This window comes from Ornithorhynchus anatinus, chromosome 1 (genome assembly GCF_004115215.2).
Source record: "Ornithorhynchus anatinus isolate Pmale09 chromosome 1, mOrnAna1.pri.v4, whole genome shotgun sequence".
Taxonomy (NCBI): Eukaryota; Metazoa; Chordata; class Mammalia; order Monotremata; family Ornithorhynchidae; genus Ornithorhynchus; species Ornithorhynchus anatinus.
Window position 1 is genome coordinate 63,690,458 of NC_041728.1, and position 13,664 is coordinate 63,704,121.

General features: G+C 39.9%; 1 protein-coding gene across 5 annotated transcripts in view; it reads right to left on the reverse strand.

Moving 5' to 3' along the window:
• The window catches only part of PPP1R13B (protein phosphatase 1 regulatory subunit 13B), a 94,299-nt gene that overhangs the window by 45,789 nt on the left and 34,846 nt on the right, over positions 1–13,664 (reverse strand). For all 5 annotated transcript variants that reach the window (XM_029061842.2, XM_029061824.2, XM_029061798.2 and 2 more), the window contains exons 2-4: positions 11,429–11,576; positions 7,084–7,203; positions 4,404–4,480 (exon numbers count right to left, since the gene is read on the reverse strand). In XM_029061842.2, the coding sequence (XP_028917675.1) occupies positions 4,404–4,480; positions 7,084–7,203; positions 11,429–11,576 (345 nt within the window). The remainder of the gene's footprint in view (positions 1–4,403; positions 4,481–7,083; positions 7,204–11,428; positions 11,577–13,664) is intronic.

Here is a 13,664-nt window from a genome sequence, read left to right on the forward strand (position 1 = left end):
CTACCAAGAAACCCAAATTTCCTGAGCAATTTTTAGCCTACTGGAGAGGATTATGCTGGACGGCATTAGAAAGGACTTTACTTAACTCAAGAGGCCTATATCCATCAACTTGAGCACCTTTCCTTCCTGCCAGGGAGAGCCAAAGACAGACCCCCTGCACTAGGCCCCCAGTTTGGCAAGGCTCTGGCAACTAAAAATAGGGTCAGGGAAAGATGGTCTGGCCTAACTCAGCTGAACCCCTGGCTGAACCAGCCCAACCTCCAATACTGGAACCAGATGGTGCTGCCCTTCTTACAGGCGGGCCTATGTTGTCATCTCCCATGGTGAATGAGAGATGTGCCTCTGTCCTGACACTTCAGGACCAAGCTCCTGTGCACAGGAATAGATTACAGCAATAGTGGTTTTGAGCACCAACTAGAATTCTCTTGTCCTTGTCAGACAAGTCCCCGCTGAGGTACGGCTGCAACGAGGGAGTAGGAGGGCAGGGGTTTAGCACATTGTACAGTTCCCGTGAAAGTTCTGTATGCCCAGGAGTCATTTGCAGCTGAAGTGTCCACAGCATAGCACCAATATTGTGCCATAGTGTCGTAACTCAGCGGGAAGTAATATTGGTAGCCACTGAAGTCATCACCCACCTTAGCCACCTAGTTTTCAGATTCCTGTCCACCTCCCGGAATGCTAAAGGTTTCTGACCAAGCTTCGCCCCAGCAGGCATTCCCCTACTGACGGAGCTGACTAGAACTCAGGTCCCCGCATTCCCAGAGCACGCTCTAGCCACTGGACCAACAGCATGGCTCAAGCGGTATTGTAAACTGCCACAACTTTGCCCGACAACTTAGAGCCACTCAGTACCTGTATTAGCCCTACTACTGGTTAGGAAAAAAATGACCAGCACAGTAAACAAAACAAAATTGAAGCCCACTCTCATCCAATGATTTAAGTTGTTTTTTATGGTATTTGTTAAGCGCTTACTGTGTGTCAAATGCCATTCTAAGCGCTGGGGTAGATACAAGTTATTCAGTTTGGACTCAGTTCCAGTCCCACATGGGGCTCACAGTCTTAATATACTTATAGGTTTGCAGTCCATCTGCAGTCCAAGTTTTTCCTGAGAGCTGGAGCTGAGAAAATCAAAACCTTTTTCACAGTAACAACATCCCAGACACCCATATAATTCTGAAAATTGACTGTCTAGAAAAGCTGTCTTGCTTCTCGGTCATTAACTTGCATCTCCTGTTTATGCTACCATTTCAAGGAACAACGTTTCTTCTAAATTACAGTTTGCCGCTAACTAGTCTGTCTGGGCATAAGGCACCATAACATTTTCAGAATTTTGTTTTCAAATCATTCTTCGGAGGAAAGCCTTCCCTGACACTTTATCTCTGCTTCATGGAGATTTCCCATATTTATCAGGCCACAAGGCCTGATACACTTTTCAGGAAAAAAATTGAGTAACATATGTCTGCTTTGTCACAGGCGGCAGCCAGACTGCTTATGCTGCAGGCCTTTCAGAGTCACTCACGGAGACTGCCCAGACCTCCAGGGGTAGGGATTCAGATAGCCACTGAATGCAGTTCTGACAGACTACGGGCAACTGAGGGTCTGCCAGGGTGACCATCTTTACTCCTTGACATCACTCCAAGGACTCTCCCCAGGGATGGCTTGGAGAGTCTTGCAGTCCTTCCTCTTTTCAGAACGACAGGCACAATTCATAAAGGAGTTGAAAGGCTACCTGAATGTATTCTCACTCCAGAATAATAATAATGAACTGGGTTCCTCTGTTTAGGAGGGCTGAACTGAAGCCACTCTCTGGCTCACTGGCACCATATGCCCTCTCTGTACTTTACTATTGTACACTCCTGTTGTACAGGCCCCACTCCTGGATCAGGCCAAGCAAGTACAGAGCAAGACATTAGGCCTGGGATTGAATTTAGGGCAAGTGACCTAATTTTGTGCATTAAACCAGCCAGGAAAACAAATACCCCAAACTTAGCATGCTGTTTTCACCAGGCCATTTTCTTAGGCTAGACTTAAAAGTTTCAACAAAGCCTCCGACCACCACCCACTCCATGCTTATTTTGATCAACTACAGGTAAATGGGATTTTACCTATTGAAAGATACAATCTGTACCTCTAAAAAGTCACGGAGAAAAAAAAATGAATGCTCAGACTACTGAATGTATAAGCTATTTTGTTCAAAATGGATAATTCTTCCTTTCAATCCATAAATGAATCCACATTCTTTAAATGTACTACACTGTACTGTACACAATACACTGTACTGAATTGGATTTCTATAACTTCCAGGATTAATGCACTTTCAGGTATACCAATAAAGTAATATTTGGTCAAATCACAGCCTCGCTGCTTCTCTATATTGATGTCTGTTTACTTGTTTTGATGTCTCTCCCCCGCTCTAGACTGTAAACCCATTGTCTTTATTGCTGTATTGTACTTTCCAAGTGCCTAGTACAGTGCACTGCACGCAATAAGCTCTCAATAAATACGACAGTGAATGAACAGTTAACAACATAAAAATACATATACGAGCTCTTAGGTCAAATGGAACATTTAGTCATTTTAAGCCTCTTCAAGCCCCTTGTTCTTTATGTATTTTGGAGCTAGCATGATATTTTGCAATCCAATAACAAAGAATAAGCCTAATGCATTACATAAAAATGATTAAATGCTTGAACAGTACACCGCTCCTCCCTCAGCTGAAACTAATCACGATGAAATCTGCCTTATTGTGCAGCACTTTTACAATGAAAATCCACCTGCATTGATAGTACTACAAAAGCTTAAAATCAATTTAACTCATTTGATGTCAAATCTCTGCTTCCACGTACGCCTGACTGCATGGCTTTATTCGACTATCATTTGGACTAAAGGTTAAAAATGGCATCTACCTTTCATTTTTGCAGACCATCTTCCAAACGGAAAGCATATAAATTACCTCCACTTGAATACTGTGAATAGGAAGCAGTAGCCTGACTGAGTTGGGCAGAGTGGTGGCCAGCCAAAGTCCCAGCTCTGGCTGACTGGCTTTGGAATTCTAGGGGACTACTCAGCAATCCAATTTTCCAGTCTTTAAAATGGAAATACCACCGCCCTCTGTACCTATCCCTCAGGAAGGTTGCGAGGTTATTATTCCACTCCACCTCAAAAGCAAACATCAGAGCTACTGCACTGCCCTCTGTCCCCTGATTCTCTGAACCTAGGTGTGTGATAATTTCTTTTTTTAAAAAGGTGAAGTAGTAAGAAAAGCTTGAGATGAAGAAGCTCTTGAGAAAGAAGGCCTCTTCAGAACATCTCTTACCCAGTGCTTACAACAGTGCCTGGCACATAGTAAGTGCTATGATCCAGGAACAAACAGCCTGTGGGACACCCTTCTGAAGAAAACCCCTACTTCATGGTAAACTGTCTGCTGGATTTCACCATTAAGACCAACAGTCACTATCCTTTCTGATGCACCCATGTTGCCCCCAAGTTAACGGGCTACCGGATGCCTATCACTAAACTAGGCATAAGTTCTTCAAAATTCCAGGAATGACACCATTGACAATATTCTCTCAGATAATTTTGCCTTTCATAAGCAGTGGGGCTCCAGGACCCAAGTGGACAGAGAGGACTAAGCCATGCAGGGTATTTGGGGCACCGGCCTCCAGACACAATGCTCTACTGCCGCTGTCCAATCCATCATAGAGGTATCCTGGCCCCACTCCAATTATGATATTCACAAATAAATGTCTCTGCCTCTGAACAGCCTTAGTCCCGAATCCCTAGCCAGGAGACCCAGTTCAAAAATGTTGAAGAAAAACAACATTAAAATCCTATAAATCATATCCAATAAAGTTCAATAACGAGCAACGAGCTATTTAAATTTAAGAGCTCTGAATATTTTTGGAGTACTTTACCATTTCTTATGTGAACAGAGCCCTAGACGTATTTTGGCATTTCTATAAATTTTAAATAATGAAAATAGAATAATTTATAGCTAGTTATATTCGCATAATGATATTTCTGTTCTCCTTGGGAAAAAAATAAAATTAAAGCATTTATATTCAAGGTGCAAAGAGGTTCTGGGCAATGCAAGAGTTGGAAAACCTAAACTTTCTATTTAATACTTGGAAAGAAACAATTTAGATGGGAGGTGATTAGCATAAAGTATCCTAGGGGTTTAGGATGGTCAAAAAAACAAGTTATTTTTAAAAGGGGGAAAATTTGGCAACATTAAAGGATTTTACGAACCTAAAGTAAATTTTCAGAACAATTTTTAAAACTATTTGGCTCATCTCAAAAGTTAAAAGGATAATTAAAAAAAATTCAACACAGAAATTCTAGCTTGAAAACTATTTTAAAAATCAGAATCTAAACAGCACTTTTAAAACATAATTGTTACATACCCCATTTTCAGTGCACTTTTCTATGGGTGTATTTATTCCATTTCTTTGATTTCTTTGATCCTGGGGCAGTCGGCCACCTGAAAATGTAAGCACAAATTTTATTAAATAGCCTTCGATGAAGTAAATCCTAAAACTGGAAAGCCTTGGATGAACAGAGAACAGTTACTCTTTTACAATAATTCTTATTTCCTTTAAAGAAGCTTAAGATGAAACTTCCTTTTTCAATTATTACAATTTCAGAAGCTATTAGGTCATAATGATTACTATTTCCAGATGTACACTTTAAGATTGCCTGTGAAAAAATTACATGTAGATTTGGATGAAGCTCAAAAATGAAAATGAAGTTTTCACTCCCAACATCTGAAATAAAGAATTTTCACGTTTAGCATTAAAGTAACTGTTCAAGTATTGTATGTTTTAGCATACAATAGTAGATTATGAATAGTAAGCCTTATTACTCTGATACCAAGTTAGGCCTTATTACTCTGATACCAAGTTAGGCTCACCTTTCAGTATCTCTTACCTGACTCAGTAAACGCTTAGTTTGAAGAGACATCAAAAAGTGAGACAGAGACCGGGGGAGGGAGGGGAGTGTAAAGCAAGAGACAACTAGTTCAGTCAGCAAGAGACATGGAGTCAGCACGATGAAAGAAGGCACTAAACAGTCAAAACTACAGGGCAACAGTAAATGCATTCCAACATCGGTGTACTAAATAATATCTAGGCCTCTTAAAACAATAATATATTCTATCCTGTCGCCATGAAGCACCACAGGATGGATTGGTTGAAACTCTGCACTTCTAAGCACACAAACAATGGTAATGCTTGCAGAAGATGGAGTAAATATATTTGGTTAAAGGTCAATTCCCAGATGCTTCAAAGTTTTTACTACAAAGACTAGAGCACTCTGCCATGACTCATTTGCAAACCTTTCCTGTTTAGTTCAAAGACAAGGACGTTGTCAGCACACAAGCTCTAAGATGGAAACAAAACCGTTTTAATACCAACCTCGAAGGAAATTTTTAAGAAGTGAGAGCTCTAAAAAGACTTGAAATTACCATATATATTTATATGCCACCTAACTTGGAGTGAATAAAAAAAGAAAACACTCCATGATAAGTTCAATTCAAACGTATTTATTGAGCGCTTACTGTGTGCAGAGCCCCATACTAAGCTCTTGAGGGAGTACAATATAACAATAAACAAACACATTCCCTGCCCACAACAATTTATATTAGGAAAGAAGTGAAATACGGCTATGCATATATAATTCCTAGAGATACAAAATGCATCTTCATTTTCAAAGTAAAATGTGGACAATGAGATGATCTCTAGCATCTCAAAATCTAATTCTTTTTCTAAAAAATCTCAAATGTAAATATGTTAATAGTTTAGGCTTCAAAAAAATCCCTTGATTTTCAGTCTGTTTAGTGTGTGATCTTATAAGCAGGAGGGAAAAAAATCAGACAATTGGCTTAGCTGGCTATTAGTCACAACTTTGAATCACATTAAATGTTTTAATGAGTGGTTGGCTGGCATTAGTGGGAGGGCAGGTAGGATCATTGCACAGAACCCCTAACCTGAACAAGTTCTCTACTTCTCCCAACCCAAATCACCCATTTTGGGGAAGAGGAGTAACCAGGACAAATCCACTGTGAGAGCCTCGGAAAAAAGATGCCTGTGTCCCTCTCTAGATTGTCAGCTCCTTGTGGACAGGGACTGGGTCTACCAACTCTATTTTACTTTCCCAAGTGCTTAGGACACTGTTCTGTATATGGTAAGCACTCAAAAACTATCACTAATTGGTTGATTGATTTAGCACCCCAATGTCTATTGCTTTGGTTTTGTTTTTTTTTTAAGCACTGGGATAGATACAAGTTGATTAGGTTGGACACAGTTCCTGTCCCACATGGGGCTCACAGTGTAAGTAGGAGGGAGAATAAGTAACCCCATTTTACAGTTGAGGAAACTGACACAGAAGTTAAGTGACTTACCCAAGGCCACAGCATTCAACTGGCAGAACTGGGATTAGAAGTCAGGTCCCTCTGACTTCCAGGCCCATGTTCACCAGGCCATGCTGCTTCAATACTAAACCTAGCATTCTGGCCACATCCAAATTTTCTATTTTTGATGCTCAGTAAGCCTGTTACATTTCAGAGCGTGACTGGAATATGGGACAGTTGGTCTGGAGTAGGAGAGCGGATAGAGAAAGGGAGTGATAAAACAATCAGATTCCACATCTGGATAAGGGTAGTCTTGGAATGTCTGAGCTAGAGTTCATACCACAAACGCATGTACATGCATACACTATAAAATCATAGCCATTATGTTAAATCCCTTGTGATTAATACTACCCTCCTCATTGTGAAGGGGCAGAATCCAGAGGTGATTTTTTTTTTTTACAGCTCAGTGCACTTTTAAATACCCCAGGGGTAAGTACTTATGAAGTGGATTCACATACAGAAACAAAACAATATATCAGTAAAGAATCCATACATAGATGTGTTTATGCATAAATTAAAAACGCAACACATTTACTTCTTTTACTGGCGAACATGAGAAAAATAATGCAGGGTTTATCCTTTCTTACTCTAAAAATATATTCTTTCTTCTCCTTACATACATTCTAAAAACACTTCCTTTTTAAAGCTACGACTTGGCTCAGTTCTAGTGGCCTTACCTTGTTCGTTACTCTCAGTTGGAGAGTCCTCATGCCGAAGGAAAAACTTCACTTCTTCCCTGCGGGGCCCCCACTTCTGTAGATGTTCATACATCATATGATCAAAGGGTATAGGGCGTTCTGCAGCAACAGAGAACACACTTTATTTATCCCAGAAACAACTGTGGACAACCAAAGCAGTGGGCAAAAGGAAAAAAAAAACTTGACATGTTCCCAAATATATATATTTGGGACTGTTAAGAGCACTTTCCTTTTCCTACTACCTCTGAAATAGTCACTGACTAAAAGTTTCCAGGATAAAACAAAATCCGGGAAACAACAGACAGGTCATTTAGGAACCACATGAATCCAATAATATGAGACATTCCAACATACATTGCAACCACTGAGGCTGTTAAAAATCTACTTCTTTATCATACACAGAAAAATACCTAAACCTTTACAAAGTGTGATGTTCATATGGACTCAGCCACATGGTTTCAGATATTCAGTGAAGTGGTTCTTAGCTAATTCTAAATTGTAGGGAAATCTAATTCCTTATTTTTGAAATCTCATGTACCATCAAGTTCATTGAGATAGAAACTTCTCTCAACTTATTCCAATGGAGCACTGACTGGCTGAATTGAACTATCGCATGACTAAGCACTTTGATACTAATCCCAATACTATAGCACACACACACACATATAAACCTTACTTAAAAATCACCTCCTCCAAGAGGCCTTCCCAGACTGAGCTCCTCTTCCCCCTCTACTCCCTCTGCCATCCCCCCTTTACCTCTCCGCAGCTAAAGCCTCATTTTCCCCTTTTCCCTCTGCTCCTCCACCTCTCCCTTCCCATCCCCACAGCACTGTACCCGTCCGCTCAACTGTATATATTTTCGTTACCCTATTTATTTTGTTAATGAATTGTACATCGCCTTGATTCTATTTAGTTGCCATTGTTTTTATGAGATGTTCTTCCCCTTGACGCTGTTTAGTGCCATTGTTCTTGTCTGTCCGTCTCCCCCGATTAGACTGTAAGCCCGTCAAACGGCAGGGACTGTCTCTATCTGTTGCCGACTTGTTCATCCCAAGCGCTTAGTACAGTGCTCTGCACATAGTAAGCGCTCAATAAATACTATTGAATATATATATAAATATATATATATTCTCTTACTCTATGTCCCCTATATCTGTAGTTTATTTTAATGTCTCTATCCCCCGTAGTCCACAAGCTCCTTGTGGACAGAGATCATATCTACCAACTCTACTATATGGTACTTTCCCAAGTGCTTAGTACAGTGCTCTGCATGCAGTAAGTACTCAATAAATACCATGGATTGACTGACTGACTAGCCCCTACTCTGGTTGTCCATACAAATAAAATTATATGGAGTCTCCTCTTAGGAATGAAAGGAAACTTCAGGACTGAGAAACCTGTGCAGAGGAATTGATTATAGTTCTAATGGCTTGTTCACCATGCCTCATACTGTTGTCATGTTCCCACTGGGGCACAGAATATAATGTGCAGGAAGGCTGGCAAACGAGTAGCACATTGCTTAGTGCATGTAGTCTTTGCCCACATTAGCCAGCTACAGACAGAACCAGGACTAGATCCCAGGTTCCTGAATTCCAGAGCTGTGATCTCTTCATCGCCCCACAGCAGGACTGACAAAATTTCTATGACAGAACAGAACACAGGGTGATCCGGAAAAACACAAAGATAAAATGAAAATGGGGGAGAGGAAGAAAAGGAGAAAAATAATCAAAACCCAAAGGGAGATACCCATGGGATCCTTTCATCTTCATTTTTTAACGTGGTGGAGAAGAAAGATGACAGTTGAATTAAAGTAGCAGCTGTCATAATTCTGAACAGAGCTGGTACTCAGCGAAGCTTTCATACACTCTTCCACATCCATTTCCTGCTCCCCGACCACTCTGCTAGGATACATCACTAAATAAAGTGCTATTTTTTCTAAAGGGGAAACTGAACAAGAGTCACACTAATCCACTGCTTTCCACAGCTGGGCCCACCTTTAAAATATATGATGAGAAAAGGTAACTATATAATTCCCTTTCAAGAGAGTTCTATTCTCCTTGCAATAAATGACCAGATTTTTTTGTGAGTGAAGGATGCACAAGGAAAAAGGAGATGAGGATTGGCATTTAACATACTTGGGTGCTACGTGGGAGCATAGCCAGTCTTCTCCCAAACCAAACTGCACAATTTAGCACCAGTCCCCAGGCTAATGATCTATGCTGACGGGAAGTTTCCTTCTCTCAAGCTTTCTTTCTCTAATCATTATGCAAATTTGGCTGGAGGAGGAGGAGGAGTACTAGTAGATTACTAAGCAATTACTGTGTGCAGAGCACTGTACTAAACTCTGGGAAAGAATACACAGGTAGATATTAGACATGGACCCTGTCCCTACAGGGGAACACCAATCTGAGAACGTAGGTGGGGGAGAGAACTAGAGATAGACCTATCGGGGACAATGAAATGATCAAACATTCAAATAGGATAAGAGACAAGGAGAAGAGCTATCGCAATGGAGGTTGCTGCTCTGAAGGTTTGTGCACTGGCCTCTAGTTGAGAATAGTAGCCCACAAGAGAGTCAATGGGACTGACTGTCAGCACACGGGATATTTAGCTACTTTATCCTTGTGCCAAGGAACTGTCTTATTCACTACACACTCACGAGTACCAAGGAGTAAAGTACTGACTGCAAAACAGAAAGTGAAAGGTATCCCATTAAAAAAAAAATCCTCAATCTCTAGCTCTGAAGAAGCAGGTAATAGCTAAATTTAAGTACATCTACAAAAAGTTGGGAATAGTCATTTTACACAGGAATATTAAAAAATGAGATGTCATTTTCTCAACATTAAATAACAGTAGTGGATATATTTCTTGAACTCATACAGAGCTTTCCTTTTTCAAAGTATTTTCCCCTTAGCTCTCATTTTCATTACCCTCCCCATACAGATGAGGACACTAATGCAAGTGACTTGTCCAGGGTCTCACGGCAAGTCAATGGCTGTCTCAGAGCTAAAACTCAAACCCTGTACTCTTATTTCCACCGAACTGTGTATACTCCATCTTTCACAAGAAATGACAAAGATATGAGAATCACAAACCCCCAAACTCACTTTGCTGCCAACTCAGTTCCCAAGGCAGCATATAAGGACAAGTATTTTTCAACTATCTCTAAGCCTGCACTTGATCATGCTGTTCCTCATGCTAAAAAAGGAACTCTGTAACTGAGGAGCAAGTCAACTCTAAGAGGCTGCCTAGAAGACAAGCCAATTGGGGTTTCGCTTGGTTTGCTGATAACATTAGCAGCCCCCAAAAAACAAGACTGTCCAACTGCATCAGTCTTTCCATCTAACCTCCACTTCATTCCCCTGTTTTGAAGTTACACAGGAGAACAAAAATGGATCCATTTTATGTGCTAGATCTTTGGAAAGAATATACAAACATATTTTTCTATCACTGTGTTCTGAAACTATAGCATCTAAATTCCACTCTAAAAATCTTCTTTTACTTGGCCCTCAGTTAGTTTAAATGGAAAAGGATCTCGCATTCTTAGCTTTATCTTTTACTAGTGGGGGTGAGATACGGCTGGGCAAACATCAGGGAGGCTCATCGTATATTGTGCCTCGAACAAAAATGATTTACTTGCTTCATTAGTGTTGGGAGATCACAATGTCCAGTTTAATTTCTGGGATCCAAGTAATGCTCACCTAGGCCCATGGGGATTATATGGAAAAATAGATTAACAGAATGGGAGGGGCACAGAAGGAAGAAAGGAAGATAAGAAGAGGGTACTAAGTCAAATGCAAACATCAGATGCAAACATCACAAGGTGGCTACATGCCCATACCATTCCCCAGCTGTTCAGCGTGATAGCTCTAATTAACAAAAGAACATAAGACCCTAAGATATGCCTTTATTTGGTCAGACCAATGGTCCATCCAGCCAGGTATTTTGTCTCTGATTGTGATAGCACAGGATAGATGAGGAACCATGTGACAGTACTGCTCTTTGGCCTTTATGGTCTTTGTTAGGGATGAAAAGTCTAGCGTCCCTAATTTTGTCCCCTCTGATAATCTATTGAATAAATCATCTTGTGCACACCCCAACTTTCACTAAGACCGACTAAAATATGGTGATGGAGGCAGTCCAAGAGAAGGCCACCCATCTGGCACAGTAATGGCATTTCAAATGTTCTTAATATAATGTTTTCCAAGTTTTATTTTAATCTGGCCCCAACTGCCACTGATAATTGAGAGCTGACAACACAGAAAATACTAAATTAAGTGCATTAAATATCTCTCCCCTCTACTCCGGAGAACGCATTACATACCATTTCCTCGCCACACCTCAGCTAGATGACAATTTCCTTCTCCAGGTTCTTTGCAAAATTCCACTACATCTCGGCAAGTTGTTTCTGGTGTTATTGGAACTTCGGTTAAAATCTGTTCATTGTTGCTCAGGAACACAGTTAATATCATCTATAAGAAAAATAATTGATTCATTTGGTTAGGCTGTAGACTGTAAGCTTCTTGTGGGAAGGGATCATGTCTACCAACTCGGTTGTACTGTACTTTCCCAAGCACTTAATACACTGCAATGCAAATAGTAAGCACTCAATGGGAAAGCAATATTGAAAAATATTCTGTAGTTGTACTCACAAAATCAAAATTTAACCTCAAAGAACAATGTAAAATAAAACACTGCTCTAACAAAATACAAAATTGTCATTCTCCCCATTCTAGCTTTTCACATAAATTGGGGAAAGCTCAATTCCGATTTTCACAGTACTTAAACTGTGAGCCTCATTTGGGACAGGGACTGTGTCCGACCCGATTATCTTGTGTCTACCCTACCACTAAATATAGTGCTTGGCACATAATAAGCACTTAACAAAAACCACAATTACTATTACAAGCACTGGGAAGAAACATAAGGTCAATGATTCAGACATGTCCATAAGCAGAATAACAATCCACAGCACAAAAGTAATGTACAGACAGGAAAAGAATAGGGTTATTTAATCAAAAACAATAATTCAGAAATAACATTAGGAATGGGAAATGATAGCAACATAAGAATAATTGCTAGAAGGGAGAATTCATATTGAAATAAGGATTATTGCTGGCCTCTCTAAATACAATCATCATTTATTCAAAAAAGTGTACAGAATGACTTTCTTGAAATAAAGGAAGTCCCAAATTTAGTGTACTTATGTAGAAACTTGAAAACATTCTTTTAAAACCATCATTGGGTGGGTTTGGGGTTTTTTTTTAAATCGAATTTGTTCAACGCTGACCATATCTTAAGCACTGTTCTAAGTGCCAGGGTAGACAGAAGATGATTGGTGTTGTTCCTTTTTCCTAGGCACAAATGGGAAGTAAAAGACCTCTCCAGAATGACAACTTTTGAAATTTATTCTTTTCTCTTCAGTCTCCTTGGGCTTTTACTAAGCCCTGCGACTAGCTCTGTATCTGGGACTGAGCCAATAAGCCCAGCCACATGGTAAACTTGCCACTAGCCATTTGGTTAATAATGTGTTGTGGGAAAGTTTGGGCCAGGCAACTAAGGCCAGTCATTTTTTGTGACCTTCTTTGTTTTTTCTGTGAATTCCAATCCTCCTCTTAAGTAAATTATTACTTGTGAAGATTGTGTTTATAAATATTCTCTCTCGAAGTATATACTGAGGATGGTTTCATGGCTGCTTCACTGCCAACCATAGGACCACTAGCAGAGCTCCTCAATATTTACGCACTCCAATTTTTCTTGCTATTTTTTGGTAGATTTGGAATCTTGATACTTGTGATATTTTAACAAGATTAACCAAAAATATATTAGTATATATTAATTGACAGTAGGGTTTTGTTCATTTATATGCTATGCCCCCACCACACACATACACAAAATAGGCTTTCATTTTTCTTTCACTCTAAAATCTACGACCACCTTGGAGATTTGTTGCTGCAAAGAAGCAGCATCTGAATATTATTTCTACTAAGGCTTATTGCCATTTGTTTTGAGCTTCAAGTACTAAAGTTTCCATTTTCTGGAATGGATTATATTATTGTAACACTAAAAACCTCAAAAGTAAAGATTTACTAGTCAAGATAGTGTTTTCTAAAGTGTATTACCAGAATTTAAAACCTTGTTCTTTTAATATTGTCCTTTGGGTGATATATTAACAAACAACATGGAAAGAAACTGAATTTTAAGGGTTGGTGACCCCTGATGCAAATACATGCTTCCTGATGCCCTATCTTCAGAAGTTAGAAATTCTTTGTGAAAAACTTTAGAATTCTTTTCTCATTTATACTAATTCCCTTGGGAAGCCTTCACCACTCCCATGCCTTCCACGACCAGAAGCCTATACTTTGCTACTCCAGACCTTTGTAAGCTCCTTGTGGGCACAGACTATTGTGCTCTCCCAAGGGCTTAGCACAATGCTGTGTACCCAGTAAGGGCTCAAAAACAGCACTGATTGACTCTCTGAAATCTCACATTTTCCATTACCTCCAGAATATCTCTACAGAGATGTCCTGCTGGTACCTCAAGTCATTCTCCTCATTCTA